The sequence below is a fragment of the Metarhizium acridum genome, assembly GCF_019434415.1.
Source record: "Metarhizium acridum strain ARSEF 324 chromosome Unknown scaffold_1, whole genome shotgun sequence".
In the NCBI taxonomy this organism is placed as follows: Eukaryota; Fungi; Ascomycota; class Sordariomycetes; order Hypocreales; family Clavicipitaceae; genus Metarhizium; species Metarhizium acridum.
In genome coordinates this window covers 6,950,159-6,965,849 of record NW_027094015.1, presented here as the reverse complement: position 1 = coordinate 6,965,849, position 15,691 = coordinate 6,950,159, and the positions used below count along the sequence as shown (strand labels likewise).

Sequence of the window (15,691 nt, the reverse complement as noted above, 5' to 3'; positions counted from 1 at the left end):
CGCACCGTCCTAGGCCCGGTGTAACGCCGTGTCCCGGATATTCCTAGTGTAGTTGGTGTGTTGTGGTGAACTTCACTTTATCCTTACTTCCAGGGCTGCCCAGCCGGGCTCGGCCAGCTGCCGCCGGCTGTTTAAGGCCTGCCGTAGCCTTTGTAAGAGCTTCGAACTAAGCTGCCGATTTTCCTTTCTTTCTTTCTTCTTTAAACCCTTAATTTTCGTACGTACAGCCTCTTTTCACAGCCTTCAATATCGGGCCAGCCTCGCAACGTCTCCCAGCTCTCTTTACGAGCTCGTCAGAGCCGTGCCATTATATTTATTTATATATTAAAAAAAGCTTTTTATTTTTATATTTATATTTATATTTTTATATTTAATATATTTTTTAATTATATATTAAAGTATTTAAAAAAAGAATAATATTATAATTATAATTATAATTTTTATAATTTTATAAATATATATTATAAATATTATTTAATTTATTATATTTTTTATTAATATTTTTACATATACGTGGCCGCGTTACTGATGTGGCCGCGTTGCTGATAAGCACCAACTTTAGTTGGTGAGGCCTTGCGAACCAGTACTAAATGTGGGGCGAGGCACGATTAGTAGTCAATCGCCATGTTGCACAACTCAACTTTTGATGGCTCAAGCTCTAAGTCCACTAGTCTTCATTTCTAACCCCATATGCAAGGTCGCGGGGTCTCATATCGAAGTCTATTTATTCTAAAACTACGACTTTCTGGCTCGCATCTCTATCAAGTCAAATCGAGCCGTGGAACCCGATATGCCCTATGGATTGGTTGTCCTGCCTACTCCCGTCCTTTCTGTGGCCTGAACACGTTTGGCCTGATTCCTTCTTCAGCTGCTTGCATAGGCATACTAGATCGGGTATGAGTAATAGCGATGACAGTTATCTGTGCGCTTGATCTCTTGGAGCTTTTGCAGTAATCCTAGTACTCTGTGACCTGGGACTTGTCAGTAGCATCGGGAGTCAAAAAGCAAAATACGTGGATGACGGACAGCCAACGTCCCAAACGTTCCGTTAGCCCGCATTCGTCTTCGTCATGTCTATGATTGAAGAGCATGATAACAAAGCAACTGCAACATCATTCATCATGTCTCAACAGGAATGTACGTTTCCCGTCCCGCTGTCATGGCTGCACGATAAAACATGGGCAACATTTTACAATAACCAAAAACCTGTCGTGGGAATATAATTTCTTCAGTGAGCAGTCACATAGCAGTATCAATTACAGGCGCTGCCCGGTCCGGGACAATCTATGACCTGCGATATCACTGTTAAAATTAAACCGGGAGCCGGTACTACGATCACGCATACAGAAACCAGCTCGCCGGAGTTACTTGTCGTTATCGACATCCGCGGCTCATGACTTGTAGGGGGGATGCGGAGGACGCAACTACTACTAGATGCAGATATTAGGAAGCTGGCCATCCGTAAGGGTCATAAAAGCCGCAACGCCAGCATATTAGTGGACGTGCAATAACATCATCTATAAAGCCCACGAGGCTTACCGCCAGGCTCCAACTTCAATGATAGAGGTTTAGTTTGCGCAGATCACTCGTACGTTGTCTGCCCAGTTCGGACACCGGAAACACCCTGTTCAGACAGGGAAGTGGACATAGGCGCACTCGTGAACAGCAAAAACGCGGCGTGGAAAAATTCGTCTTGTGGTAGGCTCAAATTGGACCTTCCCTCGTCCACTTGGGACCCCATGCAACATCCATTCTAGTCAGAAGGACAAGGGGCAGCGAGATACCTGTCGCCGAAACAATGGAGAACACAGAAATCATTCAGCCACTCTATGTGGTTCTGCACGAGGCCTGTCACTAAGAACCATTGTAGCAGGGACATCATGTCTATACATTTATACAAACGCATGTCTATGAAAACGCCACACTGTAATTGCCATGCCAGTAGAACAATGACTCGAATCGACCAGATTCAAGGCAGTCCGCCTCCGTGTTCAGGGTATATCGAATCAATCATCCGCCTCCCGCGCGGTACAATCATAAAACACAGAACCACCCAGCCGCAAGTAGATCCCATCCACTACATTGAATCTTCCATTTGCCGACTTCTCGTCTTGGACCAGTTATCTTTGTCCTCCTTGCCTCCTTGGCTTTCCAACCCCATGCCTCGCTCGACCCATTCTTTGCTCTCCATGTGCTTGAGCCGACTCAGTGCTCGCATAAATGCAAACGCTTCTTCTTCGCCTGCGAAAAGGTTTGAATTCTTGAGCTCTTCGGCCTGTCGGTCCACGTCCTCCATTAGCTCCTTAACAGTAGACACCACTTTTTCCTTCTTTTCAATGCTCTGTGGATTGTTTTTTAGCAAAGTCTCTGCAATTTCGTCCTTCGATATGAAGAGCTCTGTCAGTGGCTTTTCCGTGGTAAGGACTAGTTTCGCGTTGCCCTCGTAGACGGCGTCGATGAAGGTGATGAATCGACGGGCTAGGTCGCGGTCACGGATTGTCATTCCTGGCACATCGGTAACGATGAAGGAGTCATATGCACGCACGAGTTCGAGGTAGTCGGCGGCGGATTTCGGTTGTCGTATTAGCTCGTCAAAGGTGAACCAGGCGCACCTGCCGCTAACCCGGGGCACGTATATTTCTCGTCCCCAAACCTTTTGAGTCTCTGAATGTGGCGGGTTGTCTGAGGAATCCCCAAGGAAGCGAAACCACTTCTCAGCATGAGAGTTGGCGTGGCCGTCGAGTGGTGTGTGATATACTCCTGACGGCGGCCGAGGTATTTTTCGATAGTCTATGGGCGAGTCAAGATTGATAACATGTAGTCTACTCTTTAGGAGCTTGATGGCGGGGATGAAGGACTCTCGTTGAATGCCATTCTTGTACAGGTCATCCGGGTGACGGTTGGATGTCGTGACTAGGACGACACCGTGGGACATTAGACACTCTAGCAGTCTACCCAACCTTTAAATTAACCAAGATCCCCGACACGGAAGTTGAACAGATGGTTTTCGGCTTTGGGCCATCAAGACTTACCTTCGCAGGATCATGGCATCTGCCACATCGGTGCACTGAAACTCGTCGAAACACAATACATTTCCGTGCTCGGCAATATCCGCTGCCACAAAGGGCACGGCGTCCACATCCGTCCCGTGCTGCATTTTCAATTTATGCAATCGCTTGTGTACATCTTGCATGAAGTTGTGGAAATGGATTCTGGTCTTTGTCTTGACGGAGCTTGGGAGCGTGTCGTAGAACAAATCCATCAGCATCGTCTTGCCGCTGCCCACATCGCCGTACAAATACAAGCCACGAGGTAGATTGTCTGGGATGTCGCCAATGGCAGATTGTGCTTTTCCACTTGAGCCAAATATCGACGAGAAGACTGATTTCCTGGCTGGCTTCAAAAGGTCAAGGCTGGGGTGTTTAACTTTAGGGGCGTGATAGTTGCGCAGCTCATCGTACAAATTTTGCAGACTTTCAATAATGCCTGGATGAAGAGGAGCGTTAACCTCGGCCAGGAAACACTGCGGGGTTTTATTCCCTTATATAGGACAATTTTTTAGCCTCACCTCGTTGATGGTCATCATTCCGTAAAAGGCCGTTCTCTACCCGTCTATCATACTCTGCTAAAGGGCCCTCTCCATGCAGCTGGCTTTCCACAATGGTTGCTGCTGTTCGAAGGCCTATCGTGTATGGCGGAAGCGCAGTTGGCGCCGGCATGGATGTCTGGCATGTCGGGAAATGTTTGATTGCAGTCGGCCGATAGCCTATTCGCCCGATGCAAGAGAAATAGTGCCCCGTAAATCGTCGGTCGCGAGAGTGGTGTAACCCAGCTCGAAGCTGACGTGCCGCAACTTTTGACGACGCAACGCCGCCTCGCATCATGGATGACTCTGCGTAATGCAGATCAATCGAGATTACAGAGTTGCAGGGCAGCAAGAGTGTCAGGAGTGTGCCATGAGACTAGCGACCAGTCCGAGTCAAGGAAGTTGTGGTACAGCGGCGGCTCAGTGATTTGGCGATAGGTTGTCCATTGTCGGCCGTTTGGTGGTGGTTCTAAGGCGGAAAGAAATGGAGCTGATAAGTCTTCAGCCGGGGAATCCGACGTCACGAGCAGGACCAGCCGTTGGAGTCGCCGCGCCACAGGGGTAATTTGAACCTTCGGAGCCAAAACAAGGGTCGAGGTGACATCCCCTCTGGTGTGCGAATGCTCCAGTGATGTATCTACGGGGATAATACGTACACCAAATAAAAGCCGTAAGATAAAAGTTACTTTAGTCCACACTTAAATTCTACTATCCCCTAAAAACAGCGAAGACTACAACTAGGTCACAGTATCCACAGGGCCCCGGGTAGCAGCTGGTGACGTCAAGTGACATTAATAATAGTGAAGATTATGGCATTTATGATGTAGCGTTTTGTAACCTAGATTTTTATGGATACTTATATTATCATATAAAATGTTAAGGGATTAAGGTACCATGTAAAATTAAGTTTTTAATTGGTTGCTTATCCCCGCAGCTACACAATTGTAGTCTTCGCTGCTTTTAGGGGATAATAAAGGCCATAATAAGCATTTAAGTTATAAAAAGCCACATCATACATCGCTAAATCTAAGCTACCATTAATGTCGCTTGAGGTCACTATCTGTAGCCGGGTTATTGTGGGTCCTTGACCTGGTTGGAGCCTTCGCACACACTGAGGGGATCTCCGCGGTTTAAGCGAACGAAGCCGTTGAATTACCCTAAAGCTCTAACTACAAACAACCAAGATTAACTTGTCCTCAAATTCCAATCGATTACTTCATTCTCTTCGCTATACCTCCTTCGCTGGCCTTTCCGTTGAACGAGGATGAACTTATTTTCAATCAGTCGGTTCATAGGACCACTTGCAGAATTCGTAGCATCCTATGACCCATTTATTCAAGCACTTGATCCAGACGCCACGCTACAACCACCAAGACAGCACGACAAGTAATTGCTAAAACCTCCACGGGCATTCCAGTACACCCCGAATAGGCAGAACCACTTCCATTGCCAGTCTATCTTACATGATATCGTCCGAAAATATTTTATGCGCTCAAAATGATAGCTCCCCAGGCAGTGGCCAGCGCTAAAAGAGACACACGCAGAGCCCCAGCAGCGCTCTTATCATCCTTGTCCTTGTCATCGTTCTTGCTGCCACTTGGGCTCGGAGACTTGTTTCCAGTCACATCTCCGCCATACGGAGAATTGCCAGGAGTGACACCTCTAGCCAACCCGCCAGCCCTTTTCTTGTAGTCATCTAGGGTTTCTGTGCCGTTCGGATTGACCATGCCGACCATGCCTTTCGGACATTCATCACCCTGGGAGGAGTAAAAGGCCAAGGGATCTGTGTTGTTCACTGTCACGCGGAAAACCTTGTCCTGAAAATATCTTAGCTTCATACTCAGCATGCATTTACGGCAACAATACAAAAAGGACGTACTGCTTCGCCGCTTTCTACATGCATAAACCCAGAGAAGAACCCGCTACCTATTGGGAGAGGTGAACAAGGGTACTTGAAGTCGCCTGCTACAACACTGTGGTTCTTAGGCTGGAAGTGAAACTCGAGGACATCGCCCTTTTTTGCGGTGACTGAGTTTGGGTTGAATGTGTTGTCGTTTTGTGCCGTGATCTTGATAGTGTCCGCCTGGGTCATGGCCACCAATGCGCAGACCGCGAGCGACTTGAAAAGGGAAAGCATCGCTGCTAGGTCTTGAATGATGATTGAAATGTATGTCGTGACTTGTAGGATGTTCGTCGTTGGGGAGAAGAGGGAGTGATGCGTTTGAGACGGGATGGCACCGAGTCTGGCCTTTATACCGCTGCCTGTGTCACCGCACGGAATATACTCGGGAATTATATGACGAGGAAAAATGGCTGTTTCTAAGTAGACATCGTATTTTTAGCTTCGATACCTACCCAAGTGCGTAAATAAGGGGTAGCTAGGTACCCTGGAAACACAGAGGAAAAAAAAAACATGGCCAAGGAAATGACAGGGTACCGCGTACGGAGAAGACCAGGCAGAACATGACCACCAAGATGCTGCCACGAACAAACTGTTTTGAAAGCGGCCAAGTGTCATTGGGCTGTGGCCCAGGGCGTGCTCGGCTTTCTAAAGTTAGAAAGTTGGGCTCAAATGCATCCTTGGGTAGCGTCTGGACTCCATCTTGATGTTGATACGGAGTAGCTGGACAAAGCCGGCGCAGCAGTCGGTGAGCCTCTGAGTGACACGAGCCAGAAGGAAGGAGCTACCCCGGTGCCAGCTACCTCACAAAGCTGCACACAGCGACACAGTGTGGTGCGCGCTCCGCCAAGCCCATTCACCCCTGATTCAGTGTGGTCTGGTGCAAATGTCAATAAATGGCATCTGACTCTTGGGGGCTTTCTTCCAACTTACCATCGCTTGACTGGCCACTTTGCACTGCTCTGAACTTGCTGACACAATTACGAACAATATCGTTTCCAGGCTGAGCGATTTTTATTCCCCATCTTTGGAGTACTGACACCCTTCATTTCGATGCACAACCCCAGTGACCCACGACAAAATTGGAAATGTACCTGGCAAACAGAAGTCTAAACAACCAAGAGAGTATGGTCCGCGTTTCACTTCAAGTCCCAGAAGACTCATAGGTAATTCATCGGCTACCTGCTACTTGTGCCAGGAAATACAGCCTGTGCCACGAGACATCAGAACTGATCAATGTTTTACAACGCATTGCCCCACGGCGATGCTCTCCAACTGACCCGGGACGCACGAACACGAGGCCCTTGCGAGGCACGTTGCTTCCCTGGGCCGCACGGTCTATTTGATGGATCAGGTTACCAGGCCAGAGGCGTTGAGTGACGCCTATTTTGCCATTCAATCATGAAAGTAGTTGAGGCACCACCGTATGGCCCAGCGTCTTATTACGTGGCTAAGCACGGTTTTTGAGTTTGATCATCGTGAATACAGCCGTCTTAAGACACCAAGTGAGTCGCTTTTTCGTTTCGTTATTCTTTGTTCAAATCGGAATTTGGCACCATCGCTAAGTACGGTGTGAACCTTTGTTGCGGATCAAACACTTTTTAAAGTAGGGTCTGACTGTGAAACATTCTTGTAATTATAGAGTCTTGTCAACCTCCACCAACATTGTCCCGCCGCTGACTGAATGAAGAGCCCTAGGCCCAAAGCATCCATCCGACACTAAATGTGTCGAACATCCAGACAGCATAAATCGATCACCAGACTGGATAGGCAACAGCAATCGGATACAATCTGATTTGCCAGATAGGTCTTGTGAGGTGGGAATTTGCCGAATGGAGACTGAATGAGTCGCACGAAAAACCAATTCGAGTTCAAAATTGATACCATTGTCTTTTATGCCACCCCTTATCAACACTCGGTTGAGGGCATGCAGCGAACGAGAGTTCTTGATAAGCGCAATCACGTCTTTTTACTGAGCAGTCCCTGCGGAATCGGAAAGTTTTAAACTGCATAGAGAGTACGGGTTCTCTTCCTCTCGGCCATTTCGCCTCACTAAATCAAGGACCCAAGATTGAACCGTTCATCTAGGATAACTCAAGTCTCCTAGAGCGGCACAAAGCTAGATACAACTCTGATATTAAGATGAAAAAAGGTGTTAGATGCACTGTTACATGAATCTACTTTCGATGGAGTCAGATTTTGCGTTGGTAATTATTCGCCGCAGATATACGCAACTCCGATAATTCGTACAACCAGATCCCTTTGTCTTGGCTCGGCAGAATGGTTGATCTTTTGGAGATTTCCCATGCAGCGTTACCATCTCAGACTCAATTTCAGTAAGTGTATTTAAAAAGTTACCAAAAATACCTCTCGATCAGTACTGGCATTTGCCGCTTGGTAGATTGGGTAGCATCCTGAGTTTTACGACTTTGATGCTTGTTACGCTGGCTCGCGTGATTCAGGAAACCTTGGATGTGGTTATTAATGATATAACAGACACAATCAAGTGACAAAGAGAGTCAACAGTAACGTAGGTTTCGTCTGTTCTACTACGAGGTACATCTGGCCTCATTTAAGGCAAGGGTCGCAAAGATGTTTAGAAAGAAATCCATTACTGTTCTAGCTAAGCATATCATATATTGCTCCCAAACCCTTGTCCCTCAACTGACCCTTCAAAATATGCAGGAAAAATCGATGTATATGGGCAGTAATAAACTACCGACAAGAAATTTCTGACATCACAACAAACATCTGGCTGCAAGTGCAGACCACATACTCTTGAGGATTAAGCCGACGGAGATTAGTGTATATGTCGACTACATATTGGATTCTGCCTCGAGGTTTCTGCAAATATGCCATACTAAATCTCACGTCACTGCAGCACGGTGGCGAGAGTCTCGGCGAAGGGCTGCTCGAAGTTGGAATCCATTCATGTCCTAATAAATTGCTGGAATATGGTCGCCCCAATTCAGTCCCCCCTAGTTGGGAATTCTGCGGCAAAGCAGGAGCGCCACACCAACAGGGACATCAATGCCAGACAGTCTATTTGCAGATTCCCCATAATCGGAATAAACCACCAAAGCAGCCAACGGAGTTTCTAAGGACAGTGAAGTCCCGTGTGCTCTACTACTACGATAGCAGCTTGGCCAAATCTCTTTACATTGCGAGTCCATTTCGATCCAGCAAAGAAGGTACTCATGGGCTTCTTTTACTTTTCAAGTGATTGCTTATATTTGTGCTTGATCTTATAAACTACTTAGTACCTAGGCAGTCGGCCACGAAACTCAGGCGACCCGCGACCTGGCCCGGTTAGTTAGCAGCGCCGCTCTTGCTCAGGCTCTAATCACCCTTGCTCTGAAATACACTATCCAAATCTGGTGAGGGGAGGAAGAAGTTCAAAGCTTTGCTGATCGCGGAGTTCCTAAGAATTGCCAACATATCATCTCGAAACTGACCTGACCTGCGATCAGCCACAATCGACCGAATCTCGCTTTCCAAGATGGCGAACGCAATACCCGCATCAACCGGCGCTTTGCCGTTCGACTCTTACCAGGCGTCTCTCACCCCCCGCTACGGCAGCCTCGCCATGTCCCAGCTCTTCAGCCAGCGATCTCAATTTGGCGTAAACTATGGCTTAGCCTCGCTGAGAGTGGGAAAGAGTCTGGGATTGATACGAAAAACGACGAAGCTTTGAAGCAGATCTCACCTTATGGTCACCGATGAGGACTTTGACGTCGCCCGTATCGAGGAGAAGAACCATTGACGTGTGAAGTGTGAGCCACGGTATTACCTCTTCATCCCCTTTATCAAGGCAGAGATTTTTGCTTATCGAACAACTACTAGGATATCATGGCGGTAAGAACGTCTCGTCTCGCGACTAATGACACTGGCGAATGCTGAACGCTATGATAGCATGTCCACGCCTTTGGAGCCGTTGCCTCTGCTACCGCGGTTATTCTACATCTGGGTGTGGCCAGCTGTTTCAACCAATTACACCGCTTATTTTAGCCCGGGACGTCATGGACTTGATTTGTGAAATGATTGCCAAGGTTATCGCCAACCTCTCTGCCTTCGCCCTCCTGTAGAAGAGCGAGCCGACGCTTGCTTATACGCACTTGCAATTGGCCCAGCTTATTACAGTTGGAAAAAGAGCGGCGCAGTGGGTTTTAGACCTCATGCTCGAGCTCCGTGCCATCGAGCAGATTCGCCAAGAGCTTAAGCGCCGCGGCGCTCATGGGGCAAAAATGCCGGCCAGCTTCGTCTCCATCCTCGAGGACGATACTTGAAAATGTAAACGGTTGAATGAACTTCTGTGCCAGAAGTTTGGGTCCCCAGGGTGCTTTGATATTTCCATCAAGATTTATCCCCACCAGGTCGACCTAATCATCGCCCACGCGTGGAAGGACCTAGACCTACAGCTCAGAGGATCACTGGAGATATCCAACATCTCGTTCATTGGAAGGAGGCCGTTTGAGTCTCCTCAAGCTGGCAGCAGTGCCATTATAAGAAAATCCTGGTAATTAACACTTCCTCATTGCGATAAAGAAAGATAGAGACCTGCACTACTGGAGGTTCCTCCACTTTTAGTGCAGCTGATATAAGCCACGACACGCATGTTGGTGATCACTCTCGCTGATTCGGCCAAGATGTGCTCGGAGTGAGTATATAGTTTAGCTCACGAGTTGATAGCAAGGCAAACAAGCTTATCACTATCGATCCTCGAACTTAAGGGAAACTGACTTGGGAAGCCGACATCTTTCGCAGCGACTCACAGCGATCAGCAGGGCGAACCCGCGATGACTCAGATATCTGCCGTAAGCACATCTTGAAGTACATCTCCATTCGAGCCCAAGGCTGATGCCATCATAGGAATTGATGTTCCGGAAATGTTCCTTCTTGTAGATGCAATCTGTATTAGTTACGTAAGCTCATCCTCATCCCCTAGAAGCAGACACGTCTAACGCATATACAGGACAATATCACCGATGGTCCCGTGATTTATTCCGGTATGTAACCCCCTTCGACGCCAAAAATTTGTCCCCGAACTGGTCTGCGGGAGAGACATCTTTACTACGTCCATGATCAGACTACTTGAAGTCCAGGAAAGGATATGCTGACATTGCGGGTACTTTCTAGTCGCCATTGCCAGTCGGATAGCCGCCGAGGTGAGTCGTAACGCTATTCTTGGCTGATTCAGGTTTTCAAGCCTACAATACTAAACCCCCATTTGTAAGCTACTATTCATGATTACAGAAGAGATCATCATGAGGTTGTGTGCCAAGGGCGTCTCGAGACAAGACGACGACGAGGAAATCAGCCTTGAGCCATCAGGCCAGCGCCATCGTCAAGCAGGAAGGAAAGCCGAACGGCCTGGTGGAGAGAATCGAGGCCAACGAGTTTTTCGAGCCGATTTGGGGCGAGCTGGGTGGGATGCTAAAGGCGGAGCTGTATACCGGACGCCGCAGCCAGATCGTGGAGAAGTGCTGCGGTTCTGGCGGACCTGTTGAGAAGGCTGTTGCCCCGTACGTCGACTACATCAGGGGCATCACCATGGCCAAAATCAATGTCTAGGCATCTAGAGGAGGCCGTGATATATGAGTACTTTGTCGCGAAATACGTACAAGATCTTTTCTGAGTACCCATCAAACCACCACTCTGGCCGATATACTTGAAGACGTTGATGTGCAGGTCGCTGGAGTGTGTCTAGGATCGGAAATCTGGGCGGCTCAGGTTAAAGCAGCGACAGGTCAAGCTCTGCACTAGAAACGGATCTGGCCGTCAAGAATTGTCGGGAATGACTACTGAGGTATACACGTCATGCCCCTGGTTTGTAATGGGATGGGGCTAAGAATGTCATTGAGGCCACCATGGGGCACATACTCCGTACAACGGCCGCTATTTGACAACTAGTAGCTGGGCTAAGTGTTCTGGCGCGGAAAGAATCAAGCTAGCCAGTAGTCTATGCCCCAAACGCTTTCTCCCAAGGATATGACATGGCTCTGTCACCGTCGTCACAAAAGGATGTTGTGCCTATGTCGACATTATCGAAACGGCGATTAGTACGTGCCTAAGCTAGCAGTGGCCACATGAATACTAACAAACCGGATGTATCTTCCAGGGACGGATTGAGAGTCATGATGACCAGAATTTAAATCTCGCATACCTAGCGGGTGCTAATACGAAGTTGTTCCACTCTGTGCGCTTGCCATACTGGAGCTTGAGAGGGAGAAGCGATCATTTCGCTTTACACCATGGAGATTCATTAGCTCTCCTGATTCTTGCCAGAAAGATACTAATATCTTGTCTGCGCGGAAAACAAGGTGCCGACGGCCCTCGTAACTTGGGCGAGAGTGGAAGAATAGGGTATTAAATACTATGTTCCAGTTGTACCCGCAACAGACCTACTCTCAGAAGCTGCGAGCCACAGCGTATTGTATTCAATCTTGGATATGCACAATTACACAAGAGGAAGAGACTACTTGCGCAATGGTTGGAGCCCCTAGACGGCAAATTGCAAAACAGGGCACTCGTTACTGGTGTTGAACTAAGAGGGCTATGGTTATGGAGGCAGGGATTCACAGTGAGCTGTGAGAAGTAAATGAATCAATTGGACCGATCACTTCAGCAAGTCTTATGACAGGGCTGGGTACGGTTTTAGTTTGGGGAGATGGGGGTTGAAATGACGGACTTGGATCCGGATATTTCATTGCCAACGTGTGGCTGGTACCCGTCAACGTTCGATTGGACAGTGCATCTGGTACTTCAGCTCTTGCGACGCGAGCGCCCAGCAGTCGAGGACTCGAGGGTGTGCCACAGTGGCACCAATGAAGCAGGCCTGGGACAAAAAAAAATTCCGATGTGGCCCCCAGGGCGGTACGCGGGTGGCTGCTGGATCACGATGACACTACGGAGTAGCAAAGGCCAAGTCCATTCCGTAAGGCTGTGTCCATGGGGGAGGCTAAAATACCGAGGTACACCAGACAGGCCTGCTATGGAGTTTGTTCCATTCCCACCCGGCTCAATGTGTCGTTGCGCCGTCGCGCGGGGCCAAAGTTGGGCCGCCTGGAGGAGCTACGGTAGCAAGTCCGAGACGTTGGAACGGGCCAACGACTTTTTGTTCTGGTTTGATCATGGTTCTCTGTTGGTGGCGAGCCACAGGGTGAAAGGCCGTGTCCAAAAGCTAATGTTCTCACACCCTCCCATCCGCACACCAATGCACTGCACATGCGGGCAACTGCAAGCTGTACATGTCTTCCTTGGTGGCTTGAAAACGGTCAAGTGTGGATTGCCCCTTGGCTAGCCAGCAGCCAGCCCAAGGGTTCATGTGCCAAAACCACGAACAAAGAACATCGTGGTCGACTGCCAACACACGGACGGCTACAGGATCACCATAGCGACACCAAGTCAAAATCAAGAAAGCCGATCAGGGTTGACGACGCCTTGTTTTGGCGAATTCAAGAATATGCATCGTACGCCATGAGTCGTTACGGTGCCCTTGCAGAAGCTCTAAATCTCGTCTGGACATTCATTACTCGTGGCCAAGACCAAAAGTGCACATTTTACTTTTGGCCCATCAGCGTACAGCGTCTATTTTTGTCAAAGCCAAGGAAATGCCAACTAATTAATCGTCTTGCATCGTTTTTTCAATATCCGGCTACATACTTGAGCCCTAACTCTGAATTTCCACGTCCAACACACCTACACAGCTACCCACCCGTGGCGTTTTCACATATTCACACCCCCCCAGACACAGTCACAACACAGGCAGGTCATCCTTCTGCCAGCTTCGAATCCAGAAACTGGGGCCGATGTCTGTTCATACTCCCCTGGTTACTAGCGTCTTCAGTTCTGAATATCCCCGCCTGTTAGCCACCAGACGACAACATTGGGTACCCATGGGCATTCTCGACCGCCAGCCAGGCTCACTTGGCTGTAGTCTCCTGCCGAGGGTCGGTGGTCTCTCGGTGCCTTGAATCAAGTAATTTCTTCTTTTAGATCTTGTTGGAGATCCGAGGATCTGGACCGATATCTTGTGTGGGCTGCCAATTTTGATACAATTACGCCCGTCGTCTCCGTCTATGCCGGATCCTCTTGACCATCTCCCTACATATGTGTGTCTTTGGGCCCTTTGATGTGGACATTATAGTCCCTTTTCAGCTTCTTATTACCATTATTGCCATATATACCTCATCACGGTTCTGTACCTCGACTTGGCTGCTGCAAACTCTGTTTTCCTTCTCTTATCACCCTAACAAATATTCCATACCCAGAAATCTGTCTATTGCTTTCACAGCTGCCCGGCTAAACTAACCCTCTCCTCTCCATCTCGTTCCGCCCATTCCCAACTTTGTGCGACAGCATCGCGTGCCTCTTTGCCTACGAAGACGCCGTCTGCTGCCGACTAGATGACTACTCCGGCAGTAAGTTCCAAGTCTACAGTGCCACTTCGAAATGATTAGGAGGCTACCTTGCCTTTCTTCTTGGATCATGTCTAACACTCTGTGTCTCCTGTCGTCACCAGCATAAGGCCAACCTGGCTCGGATTCGTGATAATCAACGGAGGTCTCGCGCGCGGAGGAGGGAGTACTTGCAGGAACTCGAGCAACGACTGCGAGTCTGCGAACTCCAAGGTATCGAAGCCTCTGCCGAAGTGCAAATGGCTGCCAGGAGAGTCGCGGATGAAAATAAACAGCTCCGGGAACTCCTAAGCAGATACGGGGTTACTAATGAGTACATTGCTCATTACTTGCACGCATCCACAGCAAACAGTTGCGAGTCTGGTCGGGCACAACCAATCCGTCTCGGAGAGGCAGGAGTTGCCATACAATCCTTGAACCAAGCAATGCTGCCTCGAAGAGCGGCGCATCTTGAACAGACTATCCATTTTGCTATACCGAGCCAATCTAGTAGAGAGAACTCAATAGCGAGCGCCTCTACGACAAACTCTTCTGCTTGGGAGCCATCACAGCCAACCATGTCTTATAACCATCACCCGCAGCAGCTTGGCGGTGTTTCACCAACAGACCATCATCATTATTCTCCATCAGCTTTTTCGGCACAGACAGCTGTGCCGCAATCAGATCAGTTCCAAAGTACATCTGGGCGGATGGTGAACGACTCGCGGCACGACGTGGCCACAGGTCAGCCAATCCCTATCGATAATCGCTCAACGATGAACTATCAGTTTTCAATGAATCCCTACAACGACCCAACGAACCGATATGGACCTCACGGAGGACCTTTCTGACAACGACGACGAAGCATGCCCATATTGTTGCTTTGTCACTGATGGGGGGTTTTGTTAACAACAACGGAGCAGAGAAGCGCGGGGCCTGTGCTGAAATTATTGGCACTTTGGGCTCTCGAGCGTCACATTTGACCACCAGCTTAATCAGTCCGCAATATTGCTGAGTGGAGGGGGCCAGGAGCTGGAATTGACTTTGATCCTCTGGGCCTGCTTACCGGACCAGCATCCCTTGACTATTATCAGACGGAATAAATACCCCGTAAGCAGTCCGACCCAACCTCGAACGTTATTCAGGATGCACCAGTGCAAACCATCAACGGAATACGAAAGGCTCAACCATATGGCTCGAGCTGAACCATGACGGCCCGCCGGTAGTCGGAAGCCGGTAGGCAGTATAATTATGTTGTAGTGACGGGACACCAGTGGAAGTATGGCTTGACGAAATTCCAAGGCAGGCGGTGGAAATTGTTCAAGATTCGGTTAGAGCCGCCAGACAGCAGCATCACGGCATAAATCAACATTCTCCACAAAATGTGCGAGAAGTACGGCGAAATTCGAATCAAGGCAAAGAACGGCAATGGATTTGGAGCAAGGGAATGCAAGGAGAGCTCGACCAACAGGCGAAGAAGGGGGTTTCTACACGATTGGCGAGTGCCGCAAGACTGGGCTTGTGTAATCTAACGAATTACGGAATGAAGTCGAAGAATTGGACTGAACGGGGTTGACGAAGCGTGACACCCGCAGTCCGAGCGAGTTGTGCATTCATCTCAGCCACGCCAAAAAGGGTGTGGTAAACCTGGGTTGTTGATTGGTGAGGTGATGTTGCCAACGGAGTCGGTCAAATTCACGGTGAGCTCCTAATCCCATAAGATTAAAACCTGACGAGGAGGAGAAGAAAGTTGTTAAGAAAAAAAAAAGAAGAAAAAAATGCAGAGAGAGAGACTTGTCATCTGCGCTT

The 15,691-nt window shown here is 48.7% G+C and overlaps 6 protein-coding genes across 6 annotated transcripts; 4 read left to right on the top strand and 2 right to left on the bottom strand.

Annotated features, from left to right (window-relative positions):
• Positions 1–667: 667 nt before the first annotated feature.
• AFG1_1 (ATPase) lies at positions 668–4,095 on the bottom strand. Its single transcript, XM_066117163.1, has 3 exons — positions 3,569–4,095; positions 3,033–3,486; positions 668–2,951 (listed from the first exon to the last, which is right to left on the bottom strand). Exons 1-3 carry the CDS (start codon positions 3,882–3,884, stop codon positions 2,078–2,080), a joined length of 1,644 nt encoding a protein of 547 aa, XP_065979054.1. The 5' UTR covers positions 3,885–4,095; the 3' UTR covers positions 668–2,077.
• A 668-nt stretch (positions 4,096–4,763) lies between these two features.
• On the bottom strand, positions 4,764–6,324 carry J3458_002173 (uncharacterized protein). Its single transcript, XM_007814526.2, has 3 exons — positions 6,031–6,324; positions 5,466–5,905; positions 4,764–5,403 (listed from the first exon to the last, which is right to left on the bottom strand). The coding sequence occupies exons 2-3, from the start codon at positions 5,721–5,723 to the stop codon at positions 5,071–5,073; spliced, it is 591 nt and encodes a 196-aa protein (XP_007812717.2). The 5' UTR covers positions 5,724–5,905; positions 6,031–6,324; the 3' UTR covers positions 4,764–5,070.
• A 69-nt stretch (positions 6,325–6,393) lies between these two features.
• Positions 6,394–9,089, top strand: J3458_002172 (uncharacterized protein). Its single transcript, XM_066117162.1, has 3 exons — positions 6,394–6,991; positions 7,177–7,822; positions 7,983–9,089. The coding sequence occupies exon 3, from the start codon at positions 8,296–8,298 to the stop codon at positions 8,707–8,709; it is 414 nt and encodes a 137-aa protein (XP_065979053.1). The 5' UTR covers positions 6,394–6,991; positions 7,177–7,822; positions 7,983–8,295; the 3' UTR covers positions 8,710–9,089.
• A 261-nt stretch (positions 9,090–9,350) lies between these two features.
• J3458_002171 (uncharacterized protein) lies at positions 9,351–10,993 on the top strand (the record flags this gene model as incomplete). Its single annotated transcript, XM_066117161.1, has 5 exons — positions 9,351–10,300; positions 10,356–10,408; positions 10,459–10,492; positions 10,623–10,651; positions 10,721–10,993. Exons 2-5 carry the CDS (start codon positions 10,373–10,375, stop codon positions 10,991–10,993), a joined length of 372 nt encoding a protein of 123 aa, XP_065979052.1. The 5' UTR covers positions 9,351–10,300; positions 10,356–10,372.
• A 1,518-nt stretch (positions 10,994–12,511) lies between these two features.
• J3458_022437 (uncharacterized protein) lies at positions 12,512–13,396 on the top strand. The gene has a single exon (XM_066123020.1). It carries the CDS (start codon positions 12,711–12,713, stop codon positions 13,353–13,355), a length of 645 nt encoding a protein of 214 aa, XP_065979051.1. The 5' UTR covers positions 12,512–12,710; the 3' UTR covers positions 13,356–13,396.
• Positions 13,397–13,891: 495 nt separating this feature from the next.
• J3458_002170 (uncharacterized protein) lies at positions 13,892–14,733 on the top strand (the record flags this gene model as incomplete). The annotated part of the gene is made up of 2 exons (XM_007814527.2): positions 13,892–13,906; positions 14,008–14,733. The coding sequence occupies 2 exons, from the start codon at positions 13,892–13,894 to the stop codon at positions 14,731–14,733; spliced, it is 741 nt and encodes a 246-aa protein (XP_007812718.2).
• Between the last annotated feature and the right edge of the window lie 958 nt (positions 14,734–15,691).

Excerpts from the sequence above, each read along its gene's own strand:
- AFG1_1 (XM_066117163.1), bottom strand. The coding sequence starts at position 3,884 with ATGATGCGAGGCGGCGTTGCGTCGTCAAAAGTTGCGGCACGTCAGCTT. Across the intron at positions 3,487-3,568 it reads GAATGATGACCATCAACGAG|GCATTATTGAAAGTCTGCAA; the intron begins GTGAGGCTAAAA and ends CTCTTCATCCAG. Across the intron at positions 2,952-3,032 it reads GATGCCATGATCCTGCGAAG|ACTGCTAGAGTGTCTAATGT; the intron begins GTAAGTCTTGAT and ends AAGGTTGGGTAG.
- J3458_002173 (XM_007814526.2), bottom strand. The coding sequence starts at position 5,723 with ATGCTTTCCCTTTTCAAGTCGCTCGCGGTCTGCGCATTGGTGGCCATG. Across the intron at positions 5,404-5,465 it reads ATGTAGAAAGCGGCGAAGCA|GACAAGGTTTTCCGCGTGAC; the intron begins GTACGTCCTTTT and ends AGATATTTTCAG.
- J3458_002172 (XM_066117162.1), top strand. The coding sequence starts at position 8,296 with ATGTCGACTACATATTGGATTCTGCCTCGAGGTTTCTGCAAATATGCC.
- J3458_022437 (XM_066123020.1), top strand. The coding sequence starts at position 12,711 with ATGCGGGCAACTGCAAGCTGTACATGTCTTCCTTGGTGGCTTGAAAAC.